Source organism: Magnolia sinica, chromosome 3, assembly GCF_029962835.1.
Source record: "Magnolia sinica isolate HGM2019 chromosome 3, MsV1, whole genome shotgun sequence".
NCBI classification, from domain to species: domain Eukaryota; kingdom Viridiplantae; phylum Streptophyta; class Magnoliopsida; order Magnoliales; family Magnoliaceae; genus Magnolia; species Magnolia sinica.
In genome coordinates, this window is record NC_080575.1 from 110,680,896 (window position 1) to 110,699,650 (window position 18,755).

At 39.0% G+C, this 18,755-nt stretch overlaps 1 protein-coding gene across 1 annotated transcript in view; it reads right to left on the reverse strand.

The window, feature by feature from the left end:
* Window positions 1-18,102, reverse strand: part of LOC131240698 (sterol 3-beta-glucosyltransferase UGT80A2-like) — a 32,234-nt gene extending 14,132 nt beyond the window's left edge. Inside the window, exons 1-5 of the mRNA XM_058239114.1 lie at window positions 17,497-18,102; window positions 12,721-12,908; window positions 12,303-12,545; window positions 8,009-8,120; window positions 124-294 (exon numbers count right to left, since the gene is read on the reverse strand). Coding sequence (XP_058095097.1) covers window positions 124-294; window positions 8,009-8,120; window positions 12,303-12,545; window positions 12,721-12,908; window positions 17,497-17,908 — 1,126 coding nt within the window. The 5' untranslated portion in view covers window positions 17,909-18,102. The remainder of the gene's footprint in view (window positions 1-123; window positions 295-8,008; window positions 8,121-12,302; window positions 12,546-12,720; window positions 12,909-17,496) is intronic.
* Between the last annotated feature and the right edge of the window lie 653 nt (window positions 18,103-18,755).

Here is an 18,755-nt window from a genome sequence, read left to right on the forward strand (position 1 = left end):
AGTGGGAAGCAAAAAATGGAACAATGTTTGGATGAAAAAAAAATGGTGAAGAAAAATAAAAGAACGTTCTTAGGAAGACGCGCAGAAGAAGAAGGAAAAAAAAAAAAAACAAGAGAATCTAACCATAAGCTGGGGGATTGGCAATTATGGCTTCCGCTTTAAAAGGAATGCCAGAGTCAATATCAGGATCTTTGCACGCTGAGAGTAAAGAATAAATAATTTCCTTCATTTGCTTTCGTTGAGTAGGTATTTCTGAAGGCCCAGATGGCAAGAAGCCTTTATTCTTGACCATATCTGCACAAAGCAAACCCGATATTAGAAAGTAAAACTTAACGAAAATTTATGTGTTCATTTTTAGTTAATCAAACTGAAAATTGTGAATAAAACCATCTTTCTAATTCTGTATTTCCAATGGGCCGAAAACAGCAACTAAACAACTTCAGTTTTTTTTTTTTTTTAAAAAGACAGTCATATCATTGTAAGGTCAATTGAGATGAATACATAAAGAAGCTACTTTCCTATTATTAGTGAGCACATATTCAATGAGCCAGATAAGAAAGTATGTCTGATCTAAAAAGTGACAAGGCCACATACCTATCAAGATGGGAGTCTTAGTACAGGAGCAGAATTGGAGGAAAATGCAACAAAAAGGCCAATAAGAACTCAAAATACAAATAAAAAGACATTTTCATGAGCAGTAAAATTTCAGGACACTCAACATGAGGTCCCATTGAAGGAGAGAATGCATAAGATTATGCCCTGGTCTCTTATCAGGCGACAGATTTTAGTTGCGCAAAGCACGAAGCAAAGTGGCAATAAATTTGGGTGTAGGAGTGGGGAAGTGTCTTTCAAACTATAAACAAGTAGGAAGTTGGAGCTGTTGGGGTAGTGCCCTTGAAAACCAATGTTTATGTTGCTCCTTGACCTATTTATATGATCATTCACTGATTAGCCTAATTAATTGTGTGGAACATGTTTATGATTATGGGTTTGTTGTCCTTGGGCACTCTGAAATGGTATACGTCGGTCCTTTTTTTTTTTTAAGGATTGTATACATCAGTCTATGACTGGCAAGAGATATGATCCATGGATATCAGTGCCTTGGCCATGACCATGTAAGTGCTTGGACACACTTATGCTATTAGATTGGTCATCTCACGTGAGGGGACTGACTTGGTGTCAGGATGAACAGTCTCCACCATTGAGCCTGACTTGGTGTCAACATTCCTTCGCCCTACCCCACATGAGTGTGTGAATGTGTCATGGATGGTGTCTTGGCTTGGGACCTTTGATCATTTACATTGGCAGGATCGCTTGCAAGTACTAATCAAGAAGCCCCATCATGGCCAAGCTAGAGTGTACCAGCAGTTGTACTAGCTTCGTCAAATCCTTAGACATAAAGTTGAATGGATGGAAGGATCCTGATTGATACTTCTCTAACTCCCTTTACAAGGATACCTAGAAGCCACTAAAAGTAGGTGTGGCTAAGAGGTTTCATCAAGTCATCAAAATTCACGACCCGGTAAGGGATTCACTTGGTTCGCCTAAGACATTAGTATGTGGCTTGCTCTGGGGGCATGGATCATCCATCAAGTGTTTTAAAGGTTGGCTAGCACTTCTATGATTTCCTATTGGTTAATCACGAATTTTCAATTGTTAACTTTGAGTTGTAACTGTTGCTTTATTTTAAACCATACTTGATGGATATCTAATGGCTAATACTTGATGAAACAAACTTTGAGGAAGTGATGCGGGACAATTAATCACTTGCTCTAAAAGCTCAAATTGATAGAGCATAGCGAATCAATCCCTTTATCTCATATCCTAGGCCCTATTTCATGGGTTAGAACCTCAGCCGAACCCCCCTCGTGGGCCCCACTTCACATGAGTTCCACTTTACACGAGCCACCCGCCTCACACAAGCCGCCCACCTCGAGTGTGCCCCTACATCCCACAAGCCACCGCACACCAACCCGGTGTGAAAATGCCCCTGCATTAATCACCTTTAATGAGAAGTCGCGAACACGAGACCTCCCGCTTTGATACCACTTTGATGCAAGACAATTAATCATTTGCTCTAAAAGCTCGAAATGATAGAACATGACGAATCAATCCTTTTATCTCATAGCCCAAGCCCCACATCTCATGGGTTAGGACATCGGTCGAACCCCACTCATGGGCCCCACTTCACATGAGCTACCCGCTTCACACGGATGGGCCCGCCTCACACGGGCCACCCACCCCGAGTGTACCCCTGCATCCCACAGGCCACCCCACTTGATCCCGGTGTGAAAATGCCCCTGCATTAGGAAGCGTGGGATGGCCTTAGGTTGGTGACCACGGCTCATAAAAGGATTTGGGCAGTTGGGGTACATGAATTAGAAAGGTAAACAAGTTCCCTTCACAGTAGGGCATATAAGATCCCCCCAAAGAGAGAGAAGATGAACCACACCAACTCTTATCCACCATCAAAAGTGTGCACGGCCCTCAGGTGTAGGGCCCACTTATCAAATGGCTCGTGTAAGATCTCTGCCCCTACTAGAGATCATGATGTGGTTTCACATCTTCCTAAACCTCAAATAGATATGAGAGAGACTCCCTCGGTTGGGAGATCCGCAATGACAATCAGATCAGTTCATTAGACAGATATGGACACATGATGGATGGTTATTTTGATTCTAAAAATATGGCTTAGTCATGACGGGGATTTGTAGATTAAGTGACCTAAAATATGATTTAGAAAATTTTATTCCGCTGTGATTCATCAAAAACCCAACAGGAGTAAGAGTTTGAAGCGTGATTGAAGCAAAAGCGACATGTAGTTGAAGGATCCTGCAACTAAGCCATTGATCCCAGCTAGCCTCTGGTTTCCCAGTGAACACCCATTGAAATTAAGCTTCAGTATTAAAGGAGAATCGAGTGTTGTGGTTTGATGGCTAGCCAGAAAGTGGGTGATTTCCATGGGAAGTGGCAAATTTGATAGAAGAGGCTACTGATTTGTGCTCAACAAGGCAGTTCATATTGGTGCACATTCACCACTTGCCCAACTCGCATGCAGACATCTAGGGGAAGGAGTCTCTAGATCCTAGCTTGCAATCATTGGAAGGGTTTAGCAGGCTACGCTTGACTGTTTGGGACTATGTTTTCTTGTTTCTACCAATTGCTAATCTTCTATTTTGCATTTAGTTTTCTAATTTTTCAATAAATTTATTCATTTAAAAAATGATTAAGACTTTTAAATGCATACTAGGGCCTTATACATAGGACAATTGAAGGGGTCATCAAAGGACATACTCGAGTATACCATAGGCGGAGGCAACCACCAACATCAGCGTAGCCCTCTCTATGGATGGGAGACGAGTTTCAGATGGGGCCCGTCGGACCACTTTGAATACCCCACATTGGGATGATGCAAGTGGGCTGCTTAGGAGACATTTTTTGTCATATTTTTTATTTCGTGTTGATCCAACCATTAGATCTTGTTGATCAAGCCATCTGGCCACCAGATCAGGGCCCCTTAGACCCTGATCTTGCTTTATTTATGTTTTTTTTTTTTTGTTATTTTAGGATTTATTATACAATTGAGATTGCACTTAGGTGTTTTAGTGTGCTTATTTTGGATTTTGAGCCATAATGCTTAAGCAAATGGCAATTTTGCCCTAAATCCCTAAGTCCCCAATTCCCAAAATCCCCAAACCTCGATTCCCAAAAACCCCTTCAAAAAATCTGATTTTCAAACAAACCCATTTTCCCCAAATCTGATTTTTATAGTGTCATTGTTTCTTCATGTGAATGTTGCCCTACCTATTGTAGATTGGAAGTCCCAACTTCCAAGTGGGCCACTCTTGTGATATTTTATACTTTCATGCACTGTGTATGTGATAGCCTAAGTCCATTGAGTGGTTAATCTGAATTTTCATAACTTGTAATGTTATGTGCTTGATTTTACTTGTTGAACGCTTAAATTGATACGTAGTTTGATCTCGCATCATTCATCCTAGGCTAGTTTCACTCACCCTACATTAACAATGGGAGATTATTGAGCGTCAATTATAGGCATCAAGAACAATAAATTGACGTAAAAATGCAAATCCAAAAATATTTGGTGAAAACTTTTTCATCTAATTGGGTAAAAAGGTCGAAAAGTGACAGGTCGAAAAGCAAGTGTGGTGCAGCCAATGTTTCCAATATCAGTATCGATTGATGTATCGCATAATGTTTCGCTGTTTCTAGGAAACATTGGGAAATTGGTCAAAATTTTCAATGAAACTCAAGGGGATGTTAAAAAAGGCATTGTTATATGATTAGAAATTAAAAGATCACAAAAAAAGTGTGCATAATAAGTTTCTTTTGTATAAGGCCCTAAACAATGCGCTGTCTGACAAAATTGAAGCAACCATATTCAAAATCAATTCATATCATTTATAAATCTAAGAAATGAATTAGAAGTGGAAGATTTGACAAAAAAGGGATTTCGTAAGCTTTTTTTCAATTTTTTTTTTTTTTAAATCCAACTGTTGTTGTTTGTATCGATATATCGACGATACATCATCGATACAATGAGATACATTGTGATAATATTGTCTATATCCAAAAGTCCAACTTTCTGCAGGTTTTATAACATTGAGATTCAATATCGATAATATTGGCCAATATTACAATATTATCGATATCGCAAACATTTGCAATAGGCCTCTTTGAGTACTGCATGTTGGAGACTACTAAAGGTGTTTTGGCATATCAATACCTTATTAATTGGGTATTTACAGCTTGGTACTCAAATTGTGTTAACATTTAGGTAGCTCCTGCATTCAAGTATGTTGCATCGTCATCCCTTCTTTCCTTCAGTGTTTTTTTTTTTTTTTTTTTGGTGGGGGTGGGGGTCATGGACAAGGGAACGAAATAGGCACAAGCGCTACAACCCAACAAGATATATAGATTACAAAATCACCAACCTTCATGCTAAAGATCCAACCCACACCTCAAGCTTAGCCCTCCGAGTCACTTCCAATCCAACCTGCTCCTATTTCGAAAACAATTTCCCCCAAATAACCATAGAACAGCCATGAAGACTCTGCATTTTCCATGCACATGACGCAAATGATGGGGAAGGAGCACCAACAATCTTTTTTAAGATTGTCTACTGTTAGCACCTTCCTTCCCAATAGCCAAACAAAATTTGCTACCTTGGAGAAAGCACCATAGAACCAAATCTTGGACGTGTAGACTCTAGGTAACACCTTATAGACAAAGCAGACAGAGAAGCGACCTGATTTATCCTTACTCCACACCATGGAATCCCTCTCCCCCATAGATGGATGGTAGCCTTGAAGTCGATCCTAAAGCTTGACAAACTCCTCTATTTCCTCATCCAATAGGTTCCTTTGGCAAGGAGGTGACCAAACAGTAGCATGTCCACATCGAGAGAAACAACAGGCAATCAGAACATTTCTTTCTGGAGAAAGACGAGTTAATCTTGGACCTCAGATTCAAGTGCATTTTCCCAAGCCACACATCATCCCAAAACCGTATTCTCTTCCCATCCCTCACATAGAAGCAAATCCCCTCCCTGAAATTACCAATTAGTCTAAGGAGATTCCTAAACCCGCCACAATCCCCTTCTTGAACTCTATACTTACCTGCAACTACTTCTCTCCATAAACTCCTCTCCTCTGTTGCCAACCTCCACAACCATTTGTCAAGCAAAGAAAGATTCACGCTTTCCAAATCCCTGACCCTGATCTGTAGGTTAAGTGACTATATTGTTAAAATGATGAAACTACCCTCATGACTACAAGCACCCAAAAAAATAATAATTTCCAATATCGATTGATCTTAGGCATACAGCCAATAAGAAACCACGAATTATCGATTAATCAAAGCCCATGAATTGTATGATTAATTTGCTCTTGGCCATTGGGAATACAACAGATCTACAGCGGATCCTGATATTTGGGCAGTTTGCTTTTGTGGTAGATGCCACGTATGCAGTAGCACTGTAGTTGTGGCATACGTGGCATAAGGATGGCATACATGTTCTGATTTTCTTTTGAGGGTCATACAAACCGCTTAAATAGTGGGTTTGTCTGATTAATTTAGTCTTGGGAATACAACCGATCTACAGTGGATCCTGATACTTGGGCAGTTTGGTTTTGTGGTAGATGCCACGTATGCAGTGGCACTATAGTTGTGGCATACGTGGCATAAGCATGGCATACATGTTCAGATTTTCTTTTGAGGGTCATACAAACTGCTTAAATAGTGGGTTTGTCTGATTAATTTAGTCTTGGGAATAGAACCGATCTACAGTGGATCCTGATATTTGGGAAATTTGGTTTTGTGGTAGATGCCACGTATGCAGTAGAACCATAGTTGTGGCATACCTGGCATAAGCATGGCATACATGTTCTGATTTTCTTTTGAGGGTCATACAAACCGCTTAAATAGTGGGTAGTACTACAAATGGATCATAACCCAATTTCTTTTTCAACAAAGTTGCAACTCTAGCTAGTTGATTGATGGGTATCCAATGGACGGTTCCAACTTCCATATTCAACACATAAATGTATGTTAATCAATCTGGTGTTTAGGATTGTCTGCTCAATTTGATTTTCAGATAATGTCCCATCTATATATTGGATGCCACCATTTGGCATGGTTTTCAAAAAGGATTATTGGTTGATACATAACAGAGAGTCAACCCTACTATACGTACAAGGGTGAATCGGTCCATCATGAAAAGATGTATCAGCAACCATTATAGAGCCAATGCCTAATGCAGCCATAAGGGCCCATTTTGAAATAAATTATTTTCAAGGTTTTTTCTTATTGTCCACTTCTTTCTTCATCCAAACATGAACTTAGAAACTAATTTTAGATTAGATCTAGGCCTATTTTGAAGATCATGACACAAAATGTGGGATTCAATGAATCAAAGTGGAGTGGACCATTTTAGAAATATCAAAAGAAGGGGTAAACCATCACTTCTTTTCATTTTTCTAACTTCTTTTTGCTGTATATATAACTGGTCTTAATCCACCCAATCATGCTTGATTTTTGTTCAATTATGGCCATTTTGGTTGATTTTTAGCAAGTCGATACTGCCCAACAGACAACATTCTTACCAAAGAACAGCTGTTACACCATCAAACACGTCCCAAAAAAAAAAAAGAATTGCATGTTTAGGATCCTCACAGTTTTTAGAATCTTACCAAAATTTTCAAGATCTTTCAACCACCGCAGCCCTGTGTCAGCCAATATGGGAGCCGGCAATTGATATGGCCCATACAGCCACCAATACTGTTACGTAATACCTTATTATTTGTGGTTTAATTTAATAACCATACGCCACGTACAATTTGTGTTGCACAGGTATGGAGAATCACACCCCGTCAGAAGGTTGGAAGGTACCTTACAAACAACAGTACTAATGTCATTTTAAGAATTTTTGCAACTCAACCTAACAGCTGTTGGGAAAATCGACCTATCCATTTGTAGTACTACCCACTATTTAAGTGGTTTGGCCAACAATGCAACATACTTGAATCAACCAGGCATGTAAACGTAAATCCAATTTATGTAGGAACCACGATGCAAAAACCCAATTAATAAGGTACTGATATACAAAAACCCCATCGGCAAGTCAAACAAATGCGAGATGTTGTGTTCAAAGCTATTGGAGGCAAACAATCTTCGACACACTGAAGAGTTGCAATAGGTGGTCAAAGGAAAAGAAAGATATTCGATATAGCATAAAAGGAATGAACAAGGACGCTTAATGGTTTCAGTTATTGTTCCACATACTAGGCAAATTGGTGTCTCGAAAAAAGGTTAATCCAGGCATTAATAAATAGCAGAGAAGGTATTCTTCAGTTGTTCTGGAAGTTAACTGTATGCTTTGTTTACAGCCTCAATCATTTACAATCTCTGAAAAACAAGAGAAAAGCCCAATCCAGGACATTCGGAAAGTGTACCAAACAAGAACATAAAATATGTTTAGGTCACATACACTCGGCAAGAATTTTCGGATCTCCACCAATAGGAAAGAACTCCAACCCAGCAGTCAACACAAACTCTTTGAAATTCGAATGAGTTGCTAACCTAACACGATGTCCGTAATCCTGCAGATGAACACCCATGTGAGCTCAAGTTCACCAGAGTAATATTTTCAGTGGTATGAACACAGAACGAAAATGCTTTCTTCACATTCACGAATGAACCAAAACTCTTAAATGACTCCCATGAATCCATGTCAATAGCAACATTGGTGGTAACAAACAGATGGAGCAATAAATCAACTTTAAAATGCCCTACATACTCTGGAATGTATATGCCATTTTGAAGTTAACAAATTTGGCAGTGCCAGTAAGGGGATAGAATCCAACAAGAAGAAGTCCAAACAATACAAAATTTATAATGAACTATGGAGAAGCCATATAATCAATATCAGTAATAAAGTACACAGTAGTGAATAAAGCACACACTTACATAAGTAAATTGGCAATAGCAATAAATTTAATTTTCTTGCTTTAGCTAAACTACAGAATTTTAGCTTCAATGTAGCAAAGAATGAAACAAGAACAAGGTAACACTGTTAATTGTCTTCACTTTTGGGAAGAGTGAATACCATTCTAAGTGCTTCGGAAAATCTAAAAGTTTAGGAGAATAACGTAGGGAATATAAACAATACTAGTGGAAAAGGATAGTGTTATTTTTATAAGGAAAAAAAAAAAAAACGTGAAAGAGGCTTAAAATTGAGGATGTGTAAACATCATATTATGCAAGATATATTCTCATTTTTAGTTAATATTATAGCAAGGTAGGTCACTCCTGAACGATTAAGTATTCTTACAAATGCTTGTAGACAAAACATAGGCTGTATATCAAGCTTGAGCATAGGCACAAAACCAAGGGGGGCCATGTCTTGGCATCTTTGGGCCAAACATGGGCCGTTTTAGTTACTAAACCCAACCAAAATGCTATATTAAAAAAATTCAAACACATGACACCTTTAAAACAAAAGATTAGTATTTTGATTATGAAATACCTCTTGTTCTCGTGTTTTGCATGTGGAAACTAATGGAAAATCAATTTTTTAACTCCCAAGATTGTTCGAGTGCAAAATACATAGATTGAAGCCCAGATCAACAGATCAAAGCATGCAAGGAGAAGAAAGCCATGGAAAGGATCCCTTAGGACCCCTTAGGACAAGAAAGCCATGTAAAGGATCCCCTATGTCTCTAAAGTTGAGAGTTTAACATATGCAATATTAGGCACAAGGTCAGAGATCTACTTTGCGGTGGGAGTGGTAAGCCCACACCGAAGCAACCCTGGAATGGAGCACTGGACGTCGTCAAACATATAATGAAATACTTGAGGACTACGCATCTAGTGTTCGTCTATGTGAATGGCAACCAATCAAAGATAGGATATACGCACTTGGATATTCAATCCAATCGAGATGCCAAGAAATCAACAAGTGGATACATCTTCATGTTGGGTTGTGCTGTCAATTGGTGATTCATGAAACAAAAGTGCATTGCAGAGTCCAAAATGGAAGCAGAAAATGTGGATGTAGGCTACCAAGGATGCAATATAGCTTAGGAAATTTGCTTCTAAGCTAAGTATGGTCCTAGTGGTTGAAATTTGCTTCCAATAGGACTAGAAACAATGAATTAGTTAGTTAAGATTGTTGACCAAGAAGTACCCCCAAAATTTACCATTTTAGATATTGTGAGGCAATAATTACTGAGGGAGGAGAGATTGAGAATGATGCTGCTCATAGAATTCAAGCTGCATGGAAAAGGTGGAGATGTTCCTCTAGAGTTTTATGTGATCATCGCATACCAATCAAACTGAGCTATAAGATCTACTATGCTTTATGTGACAGAATGTTGGAAGACGTGGAGATATGCCCATGGAGTTTTATGTCATCGTCCCATATCAATCAAACTGAATGGGAAATTTTATAGGATGGCTATAAGACAAGCATGCTTTATGGGACAGAATGCCTGGCAGTTAAGGAATCGCATGATCATAGGTTGAACATAGATGAAATGAGGATGTTGTGATGGATAGGAGGCAAGAAAAGGAAGGATAGATTTAGAAATGAATGCATTCGAGGGAACTTAGGAGTAGCATCAATAGGTAATAAGATGGGGGGCAGACAGGCAGTAGATTTAGATGGTTTGGCCATGTGCAACAAAGACCAAGAACTACACTAGTTAGGAGCAGTGTTCGAGTTATCAGTATCGCTACAAGTTTCACTGGTAGGGGATACGGAAACAATATCGTTATCACTGATAACCGAAAATGTATCACTAATTGAGGGAAACATTGGGAATAGTGGAATTTCTCAATAACACTTTAGGAGATGCTAAAATACACATATTTGCATATTTAGGAAACAAATAATTGCAAAAGAGATGCATACATAATAAGTTTCTCTTTATGGCGTATCATTCAAAAATAAAAATAAAAAAATGCACGTAACGCTGACTCAGGGAAATACTAGAGAAACACAGGGGAAATGGTGGAATTTTTTAAATGATATTTCGGGAGATACTAAAATAGCATATTTGCATATTTAAGAATTAAATAATAGCGAAAAAGATGCATATTTGCATATTTAGGAATCAAATAATAAGTCTCTCTTTAATGGAGCCTCTAAGTAGGGGTGTACACGAATCGAGCTAGCTCGGTTAGCTCGCTCAACTCAACTCGAAAAAGCTCGATTCGACTCGGTTTGAAGCTGAGTTCGATCTGATTTTTTGAGCTCGAAAATGAGTTCGAGCTGGCCCCGGCTCGACTCGACTCAGATCGAACCCAACTTGAATCGAACTCGGATCGAACCAATTCGGTGACTCGTTACTTTGATATTGATGTTGCTCACCAAGTGTTTGATGAAATGACTCAACAAAGTGTGGTTGGTGGCAAGGAAGGTATGTATATAAAACAAATACCATTTTTTTTCTTGATTTTTATGTTGCTTGGAAGGTGTTTGATAAAATACTTGTAAAACCACTGCTACTATTTTACATAAAATGGGATTTTGAAGGTACAGTCCATGTGTTTGTGAAAATGCTGCACAGGCGAACTCGGCTCGATCTTGGCTCGAACTGGCCCAAGCTACTGACCGAACCGAGCCGAGCTGGCCAGTCAGGCTCGAGGACTGAGCTGAGCCGAGTTCGAGCTGGGGTCAGCTAGTGGCCGAGCTGAGGCCAACTCGACTCGGTGTACACCGCTACCTCTAAGCATGTATTGTTGACTCGGGGAAACATGGGGAAAATTGTAGATCCATCCCCAACCATCAATCAATGCACATACATATATACAAACACACATGCATGATTCATCCATCCATGCACACACACACACACACACACACACACACATATTATACATATCCATCCATCCAACCAACAATCTAACCATGCATGCATACATATATACACCTACAAACATGCATTTGATCATACAACCATGCAACCATAAAAAAAATTAAAAATTTTAAAGTGGAAATTTTTTTAATAAACATATTTTGGCAGTGTCGATACATTGGCAAAACATTGGCGATATTATCAAAATATCTCCAATACACTAGTGATACAAGCGACACCTGAAATTTACAAGGCCGAAAATATTGGCGATATCAATAAATTGGCGATACTTAGCGATATATCGCCGATACCTGGAATTTCTTATGCTACTAGTATTATCGGTATCGCTGCCAATATTATCAATATCGCCGAATTAGAGACACGGATAATATTGGGGATATTATTAATATATCGGGGATACTCGGAACAATGGTTAGGAGTGAGTTGATTCAAGTTGAAGGTTTTAAAAGCACAAGGGGAAGACCCAAGAGGACATGGGTGGAGGTAGTAAGAAAAGACTCAAGAATAGGACCGATGCTCTGACTGAGGATGTGATCCGTGATAGTGAAATGGCAAAACAGGATTCGTGTAGTTGACCCAATTAGTTGGGATAAGGCTTAAATGTTGATGATGATGATCTAGTAAATAATCCCCAAAATCTTCAGAGAATCCACAACCATATCTTCAAAAGCAGCCCCATATCTTCTAAAAATAATAAATATTAGTCTGACATTTAGCACCCAATAGCAACAAATAGTCAAAAATTCATCAGACAGTGGGATCCATGGAGGGTCGTGGCCCTACATCAGTTCTAGACTTGACTTGCCAACTAGAATGATAGTTGGGATAAAAAATTAACAAAGCAAATATATACAAATTAAATAAAGCCAATAAGCTCAAAAATAATGTGAATAGCTTGACAACCTGTAAGCGTTTACCAATGGCAATAAATGGCTGGACATCTCCTCGAGTTCCAACAATAATCATCACAATTTGCAGCGGTGGTATATACTGAATGTCTGTTGAGTCTAGAGGTTCTTCATCAACAACCTCATTACAAACGTCTTCAGATCCAAAATTAAGAGTTCCCGGTTCTACACTGCCCGGAAGGTCAAATTCTACAGTTCCATCACCTTTCACCGTAGCAATCCGATTCAACATTTTAAGCTGCAGAATTTGGATAGTTTAGTATAACATTACCAAGCATTAAATGAGAAGTTCAACCATAGAAACAGAAGAATATAAAGGAAAAAAGTAATAATAAATCCCCTTATTTGTCAATCTGAGGGAAAAGAGTATCACATGAGAAATAATTACAGAAAACATTTCCAATGGTTTAAACCTTCTTTCGAGCAGAAATCTTGTCATCAAAAATTTGTGCTGCTGCATCACTGCGGATATTATTATGCCTCCGCCTCTCAGTTTTGGATCTTTCCAAATTAAACTGGCTCACTGATGACTCTGCTTTGTCAGCATTTGCTTTCTCTCCAGGAAGAGTATTCGCTCTGGGCAAGCTCCTATCAACCGTTCCTGAATAAAAAGATAAGAAGTGGCAAATCTCAACCATGTCAGGAAACTTATTTAATGATATTATGACTGCAAAGAATACCATCAATTTGCAATATGCCAGTTTTACACACCTTTTTGATCCATTAAGAATAGTTATCCACATTTTAGAAGTGTCCTCCTTTGCGTGCATTGCAGATAAGTGATTGCCAACTACCTAGTATATAAATACAGCATATTTTGAAAGGGAATTGGAAGAGCCATAAATATAAAACACTCAAGGAGAAGATTTTATTTTTTTTTCACTTCTAGCAGTGCCCAACTTTAGATTGAACCTATTACCTATCTAAAGTTGTGTCTTTTCTCTATGCATTATGAATTGAATTGCAACAAATTAGTTTAATCATGAGAAATTGATAAAATTGTAATAATGTTTCACATAATATGTGATGAGCAACTACCCTCAAATCACAATTATGTTCCTTTCAATTGGAGCCTGTTCACTCGATGTGAATACTGATGAAGGTACCTTTGGATATTTTATTTATGAATTGCGCGGTGAAATCTTGGATCAATTGGTTTTCAATCGTTTTATGGAACAATCAAAACCACCAGACTAGTTTAGGGTTATCTTGAATTCTGGAGGAATTTGACAGTTGTGTTAGACAGCTGCAGTTATCGGGCTGCAGTTCCTATGAGGACTCCACATCAACACACTGTTGTCCCTCCCATATTCTCTACAGTGGGAGAAAATCCAATTGATAATTTGTGTTAGAAGTGTGACCCTAGGAAAGTATTTATAGAAGAGAGAAACCTAGCTAGTTCCATTGTCACTATAACTCGAAAGACCAAGCTTGTAAACCAAGTCCCCTTAGAAAAAAGAACTTGTGCATGCTCTCTTCTTTGGGAAAAACTGCTCGAGATCAATCCCATCACTACCCAATGAGACTAGATATCTTCCCTTCTTCGGTTTCTCGTATGGTGGGAAATACATTTTCTCATCTAGTTATCCTACAAGAAATTAACATAGCCACCATATTTTCTCAGTTTGCTTAATTTAGAAAAATCATGAGATTCCATATTTCATAAATTTTTATTTTTTTGAAGGAATTCCATAATCCATTGCTATAATATAAACAGTTTTATGTGTGGAAAATAATAGGAAATGCAATTTGTCTTTTTAAACATATTTGTTTCCATGAAAACACGAGATGGGATAATGATGAATGATTGGGACCAAAAAGAAGTGACCATTTGCATAAAATATTCTCTTGCAGAGGGAGAATACCCTAAAAAATCAACTTCTTTGAATTGTGAGTGCTGTGCAAAAATCTGTTCTTCTCCTATTCTTTCTTCTCTCTCATCCAACCTACGTCAAATTAGCATCATGATTGCTCAATCATGGGCTTGTTTGTGTTGAGATATTCTACATTTTTATATTTTTATGAGTGTTTATCTCTATGGTCCTACTATAGACCATACATTTTTGTATGAGGGTTTGCTTAATCTCTCTTTTCCTCTTCTTCTCCCATCTTCTCTTCTCTCTCATCTCACCATGATTTGATAATGGTAACAAAGCTTTCATTCTAGGACCATCCTTTTCCCATTCTCTTCTCCTTTCCCTTTCTTTCCTTCTTTCTTTCCTTTTTTTTTTTTGGTCCTTTTTTCCTTTCTTTTTTTTGTCCATTTTCTTCTACTCTTTTCTTCTCATTTCCCTTAATTTTTCTCATCATTCTTGTTGCTGGCCGGTTCTGCCAGACTAACCAGCAGAGCCAACCAAATTCACCAGCCAGCCCAATCGGATCAGCCAGTACAGCTGGTAAGCCCAGTTTTTCTTGGTATTTTTCCATAGATCCAATTAGAGATGAATATCACTTGAGTTTGGAATATTGCCATGGATGCATCATCCTTGACTACATTAAGTAGTCCAATTATGCAACTAGTTTGGGAATACCTCAGATGGAGGATCCAAGGTTACAAATCATGAGAGTAAAATTGAATGGGGCAAACTACCTTGAATGGTCCCAATCCACACGATTGCAAATGAAAATGTGCTACATTACTGGAAAATTTGTTGAACCCAGTTCTGCAGATCCTTCATATGATATGACTAAGTAGGAAGCTTAAAACTCAATGATAATGTCTTCGGTGCTGCCCCCTTATGCAACCAAACAGTAGTAGTAGTTTTCTTTTCTTGATGACAACAAAAGAAATATGAGATGAGGTTGCAAAAGCATATTCACGAAAAGATGATATTGGAAGGACATAGCAGTTGCACCAAGAAATTGCAACCATGTACGAGGGGAGATAATTATGGAAGAGTACTATAGTTATCTATGTAAGAAATGGGATGAGTTAAATCACTACCAGCCTCCCATTCTTACAGTAGAAAACATGAAGCGAACAGAAAAATAAAGAATCTTCAATTTCTTGGCTGGTTTGAATCCAGCATATGAGATGCAACAACAGATTCAAATTGTTAGAAATAATCCACTTCCGTATGTTGACTCGATGTATAGACTACCTTTGTGGGGAAGCTGGCAAAAGATCTAGCATGCAGCAAGTCACCAATCTTGTCCCTGAGCACTCGGCTTCGGCAGCAAATTCTTGAAGTATCTCAGGGGAACACCAGGTGGAACAGAAGAATCACAAAACCGAAAAGCAAGCACTGTGGCAAAAAGAAACACACCAGCAACATATGTTGGCTCGTTCATCTAGAGTTCTAACCATAGAGTTTCATCCAAATCCTCAAGTCATGGTGGACAACATTGTGATTAATGACACTGCTAATAACCACTACCTGACACCTTTACGGAGTACTCGTGATGATCCTAGAGATACAATCATTGAGAACTTTTGGAAGCAGCTCACTCAACTTGCCCTCTCCTACTTTAATTGCCATCCTGATAACATGTGTTGCTCATCATGCCTCAATCTCTAAACCAAGTACCTCCTAAACAATCAATTTAGGTACATCAGATCACATGACTGTAAAGAACATAGATTTGCATTCTTTTCTGCAAGTTCTAGATTTGAGATAGTTCAAATTGCTGACGATTCACAACACCTACCTCAGGCAAAGGGACCCTCCAAGTCACTCTTGTATTATCTTCGCCGTCAATCCTTTACGTTCCATCACTTTCATCGGATCTTCTTTCAGATCAGTAGTTTCACTCAACAATAAAATTGTAGCATAACTATCTTTCCTTCTCACTATGTTACAGGACCTGAAAATGAGGAAAGTGATTAGTGGTAGTCGTAAGGTTCACTTTCTCAAGGAAAAGATACCACCCTCCACTAGCGGCAACACTGACGTTGGTTGGTGGTAGTGTTGCTTGCACTTGCACCAGCAGCTAAAGCAAAAGAAGATGATGGGGAAGAAATGAGAAAAGGGAAAAAGGGAGAGGAAGGTAGGAACTGGGGTTGATAAAACCTAGCTCTGATACCATAGGGAGGAGAAAGAAGATTGAGATTTTGGGGAAACTGAGTTATCTTATTTTATTAAACAACCCTATACAAAATTATTTGGTGCCGGTAGCACTGAAATATAAGACAAATGCATAATATACTCTAACAAGGAATAAAGAAGATTGAGGTTTTGGGGAAAATGAGTTATCTTCTACTTGAAGTTAACAGAAATTTACCTCTCGAAATTAATGTTTCAAAATATATTGGGATGCAATTGTCCTAACAGCTTCATACATAATAGATAGGCTCCCAGCCCCTATTCTTGATGACAAAAGTCCAATTTTCGATTCTTAAACCAGAAAACAACTAGACCAGATATTTCTTATGCAGTTAGTGTTGTTAATCAATTCATGCATGCTCCTAGTTCATCTCATATGGCAGTTGTTAGCATTATTCTAAGATACCTAAAGTCATCTCCTAGAAAAGGTATTTTGTATTCAAATCATGGGCATATTAACAGACATATTAACATGGAAGGATACCCTTATGCATGCTAGGCAAGGTCAAAAGTCTGATAACCGATCAACTACAAGGTATTGCACCTTTGTTGATACGAAACTTTTGGAAGAGCAAGAAGCAATACATAGTGACAAGATCAAGTGCTAAAGCAGAATATTAGGCCATCGTACACTACGCATGCATATTGACGTGACTAAGTATGCTTCTAACTGAATTGGGAAATCGAAGTTAGTTCTGTTTCTCTATGCTATGATAATGAAGATGTGATTCATATGTAAATAAACCAGATTATCATGAGAGAATTAAACACATAGAAGTGGACTATCACTTCATTAGGGAAAAGGTTGTCACAGAGCTCATTCCTATGCCACATGTTCAGTAAGAAATTCGCATGGCCGATACTCTTACCAGAGCAATTGGTAAAAATAGGTTATGCAATATGATAGGCAAGCCAGTGATGGTCCACATCTATGCTCTAGCTTGAGGTTGAGTGTTGAGATGTTATAAATTTTACATTTTGATGCTTTTATATTTAAGTGTGTTGTCATCAGATGTACCCTACCTTTGTGCATGAACAAACAATCCAAAACCAAAACAGGAAAAAGGAAAAGAAACTATGTTCAGCATGGAAATTACAGATACTAATAATTTTCACTGCCGAAATGATTTCCAAACCACAAAGTACCTGAAGCAATTCCGTCATGTCGATGAGGAGCAATCTCACCAGAATCCATCCCATCAGTTGCTGCACCGGCCGATTCAGGTAAAATTCTTGCCTCTGTTTCAGGGCCAGACACTACAATCTCGCCAGAGTTCTTGCCATCGCTCACTGCCTCGGCTAATTCAGATAAAATCCTTGCTTCTGTTTCCGCTCCAGGCACAGCGCTACTCTCCAGTTCGACACTGGAACCGACGCCAGCCTCCGGAATTCCCGCTTCCAACACGACAGTAGGCGTATCCCCGCCGCGGTGAGACCTCTTCCGATCCTCCGACGACGACGACGAATCTGAAGAACTGCTACTGGATTCTCCATCGCTTTCTCTGGTCTTTTTCAGATCCAGATCGGAAACATCTTTCTCTCCTCTTTCTGTCGCCATGGAGATAAACTTCAGGAGCTCTTCGGTTTTCCAACCCTAGAATCGCATTTTCTTGACAGAGAGAGGACAGTGAGGGGTTTTTGGTAAGATTCGCGTCCTTCTCCTTTTCTTTTTTAGTTTTATTTTATTCGATTATTATATAGCGAGTAGTAAAACAGCAAAAGACGGAGGAGTTTGTAAGTTGTGTAACGGCAGGCAGCAGAAGCGACAAACACGCGCTGCGCTATTTTCATTTCCGCTGCTAGGTTCGGTAAAACCGCACTACCCTGACGAGCCAGGACGCCTTTTGGGCACCTAGCCCGCCTCTCCCGAGCTCCGCACAGGCAGTAGCTCTGAAGGAACACCTGAGTGTATGGTTTTATCCACACCGTCCATCCATTTAAGCATATCATTTTAGGGTATAAGCCCAAAACAGAGCCAGATCCAAGACTCAAGTGAACCACACAGTAAGGATTGAATGCCCACCATTAAAAACTTGCAGAAGTTTTGAATCAAGCTGATATTTGTGTTTTCCCTTTATCCATGTCTGTTGACATTATTAACAAATTGGATGGCCAAAAAACATCATAGTGGGGCCTAGAAAGGTTTCATCAGTGGCATCATCACCATTGATGCCTCCTGTGGTGTGCTTCACCTGAACCTTAGATCTACCACATTTTTTGTCTTGTACCTTAAAATGATATAAAAAAAATGGATGAACCGTGTGGATAAAACTCACATAACACATTAGTCCCTCATAGCATCTGCATGTGCTGCCCTTAGGATAAGTTGTAGTACCTAATCTGCATCCGACCACCCCCTAGTCTCACGTGGTTGCAGATTGAGTATTACCCCGGCCCGCTGCACC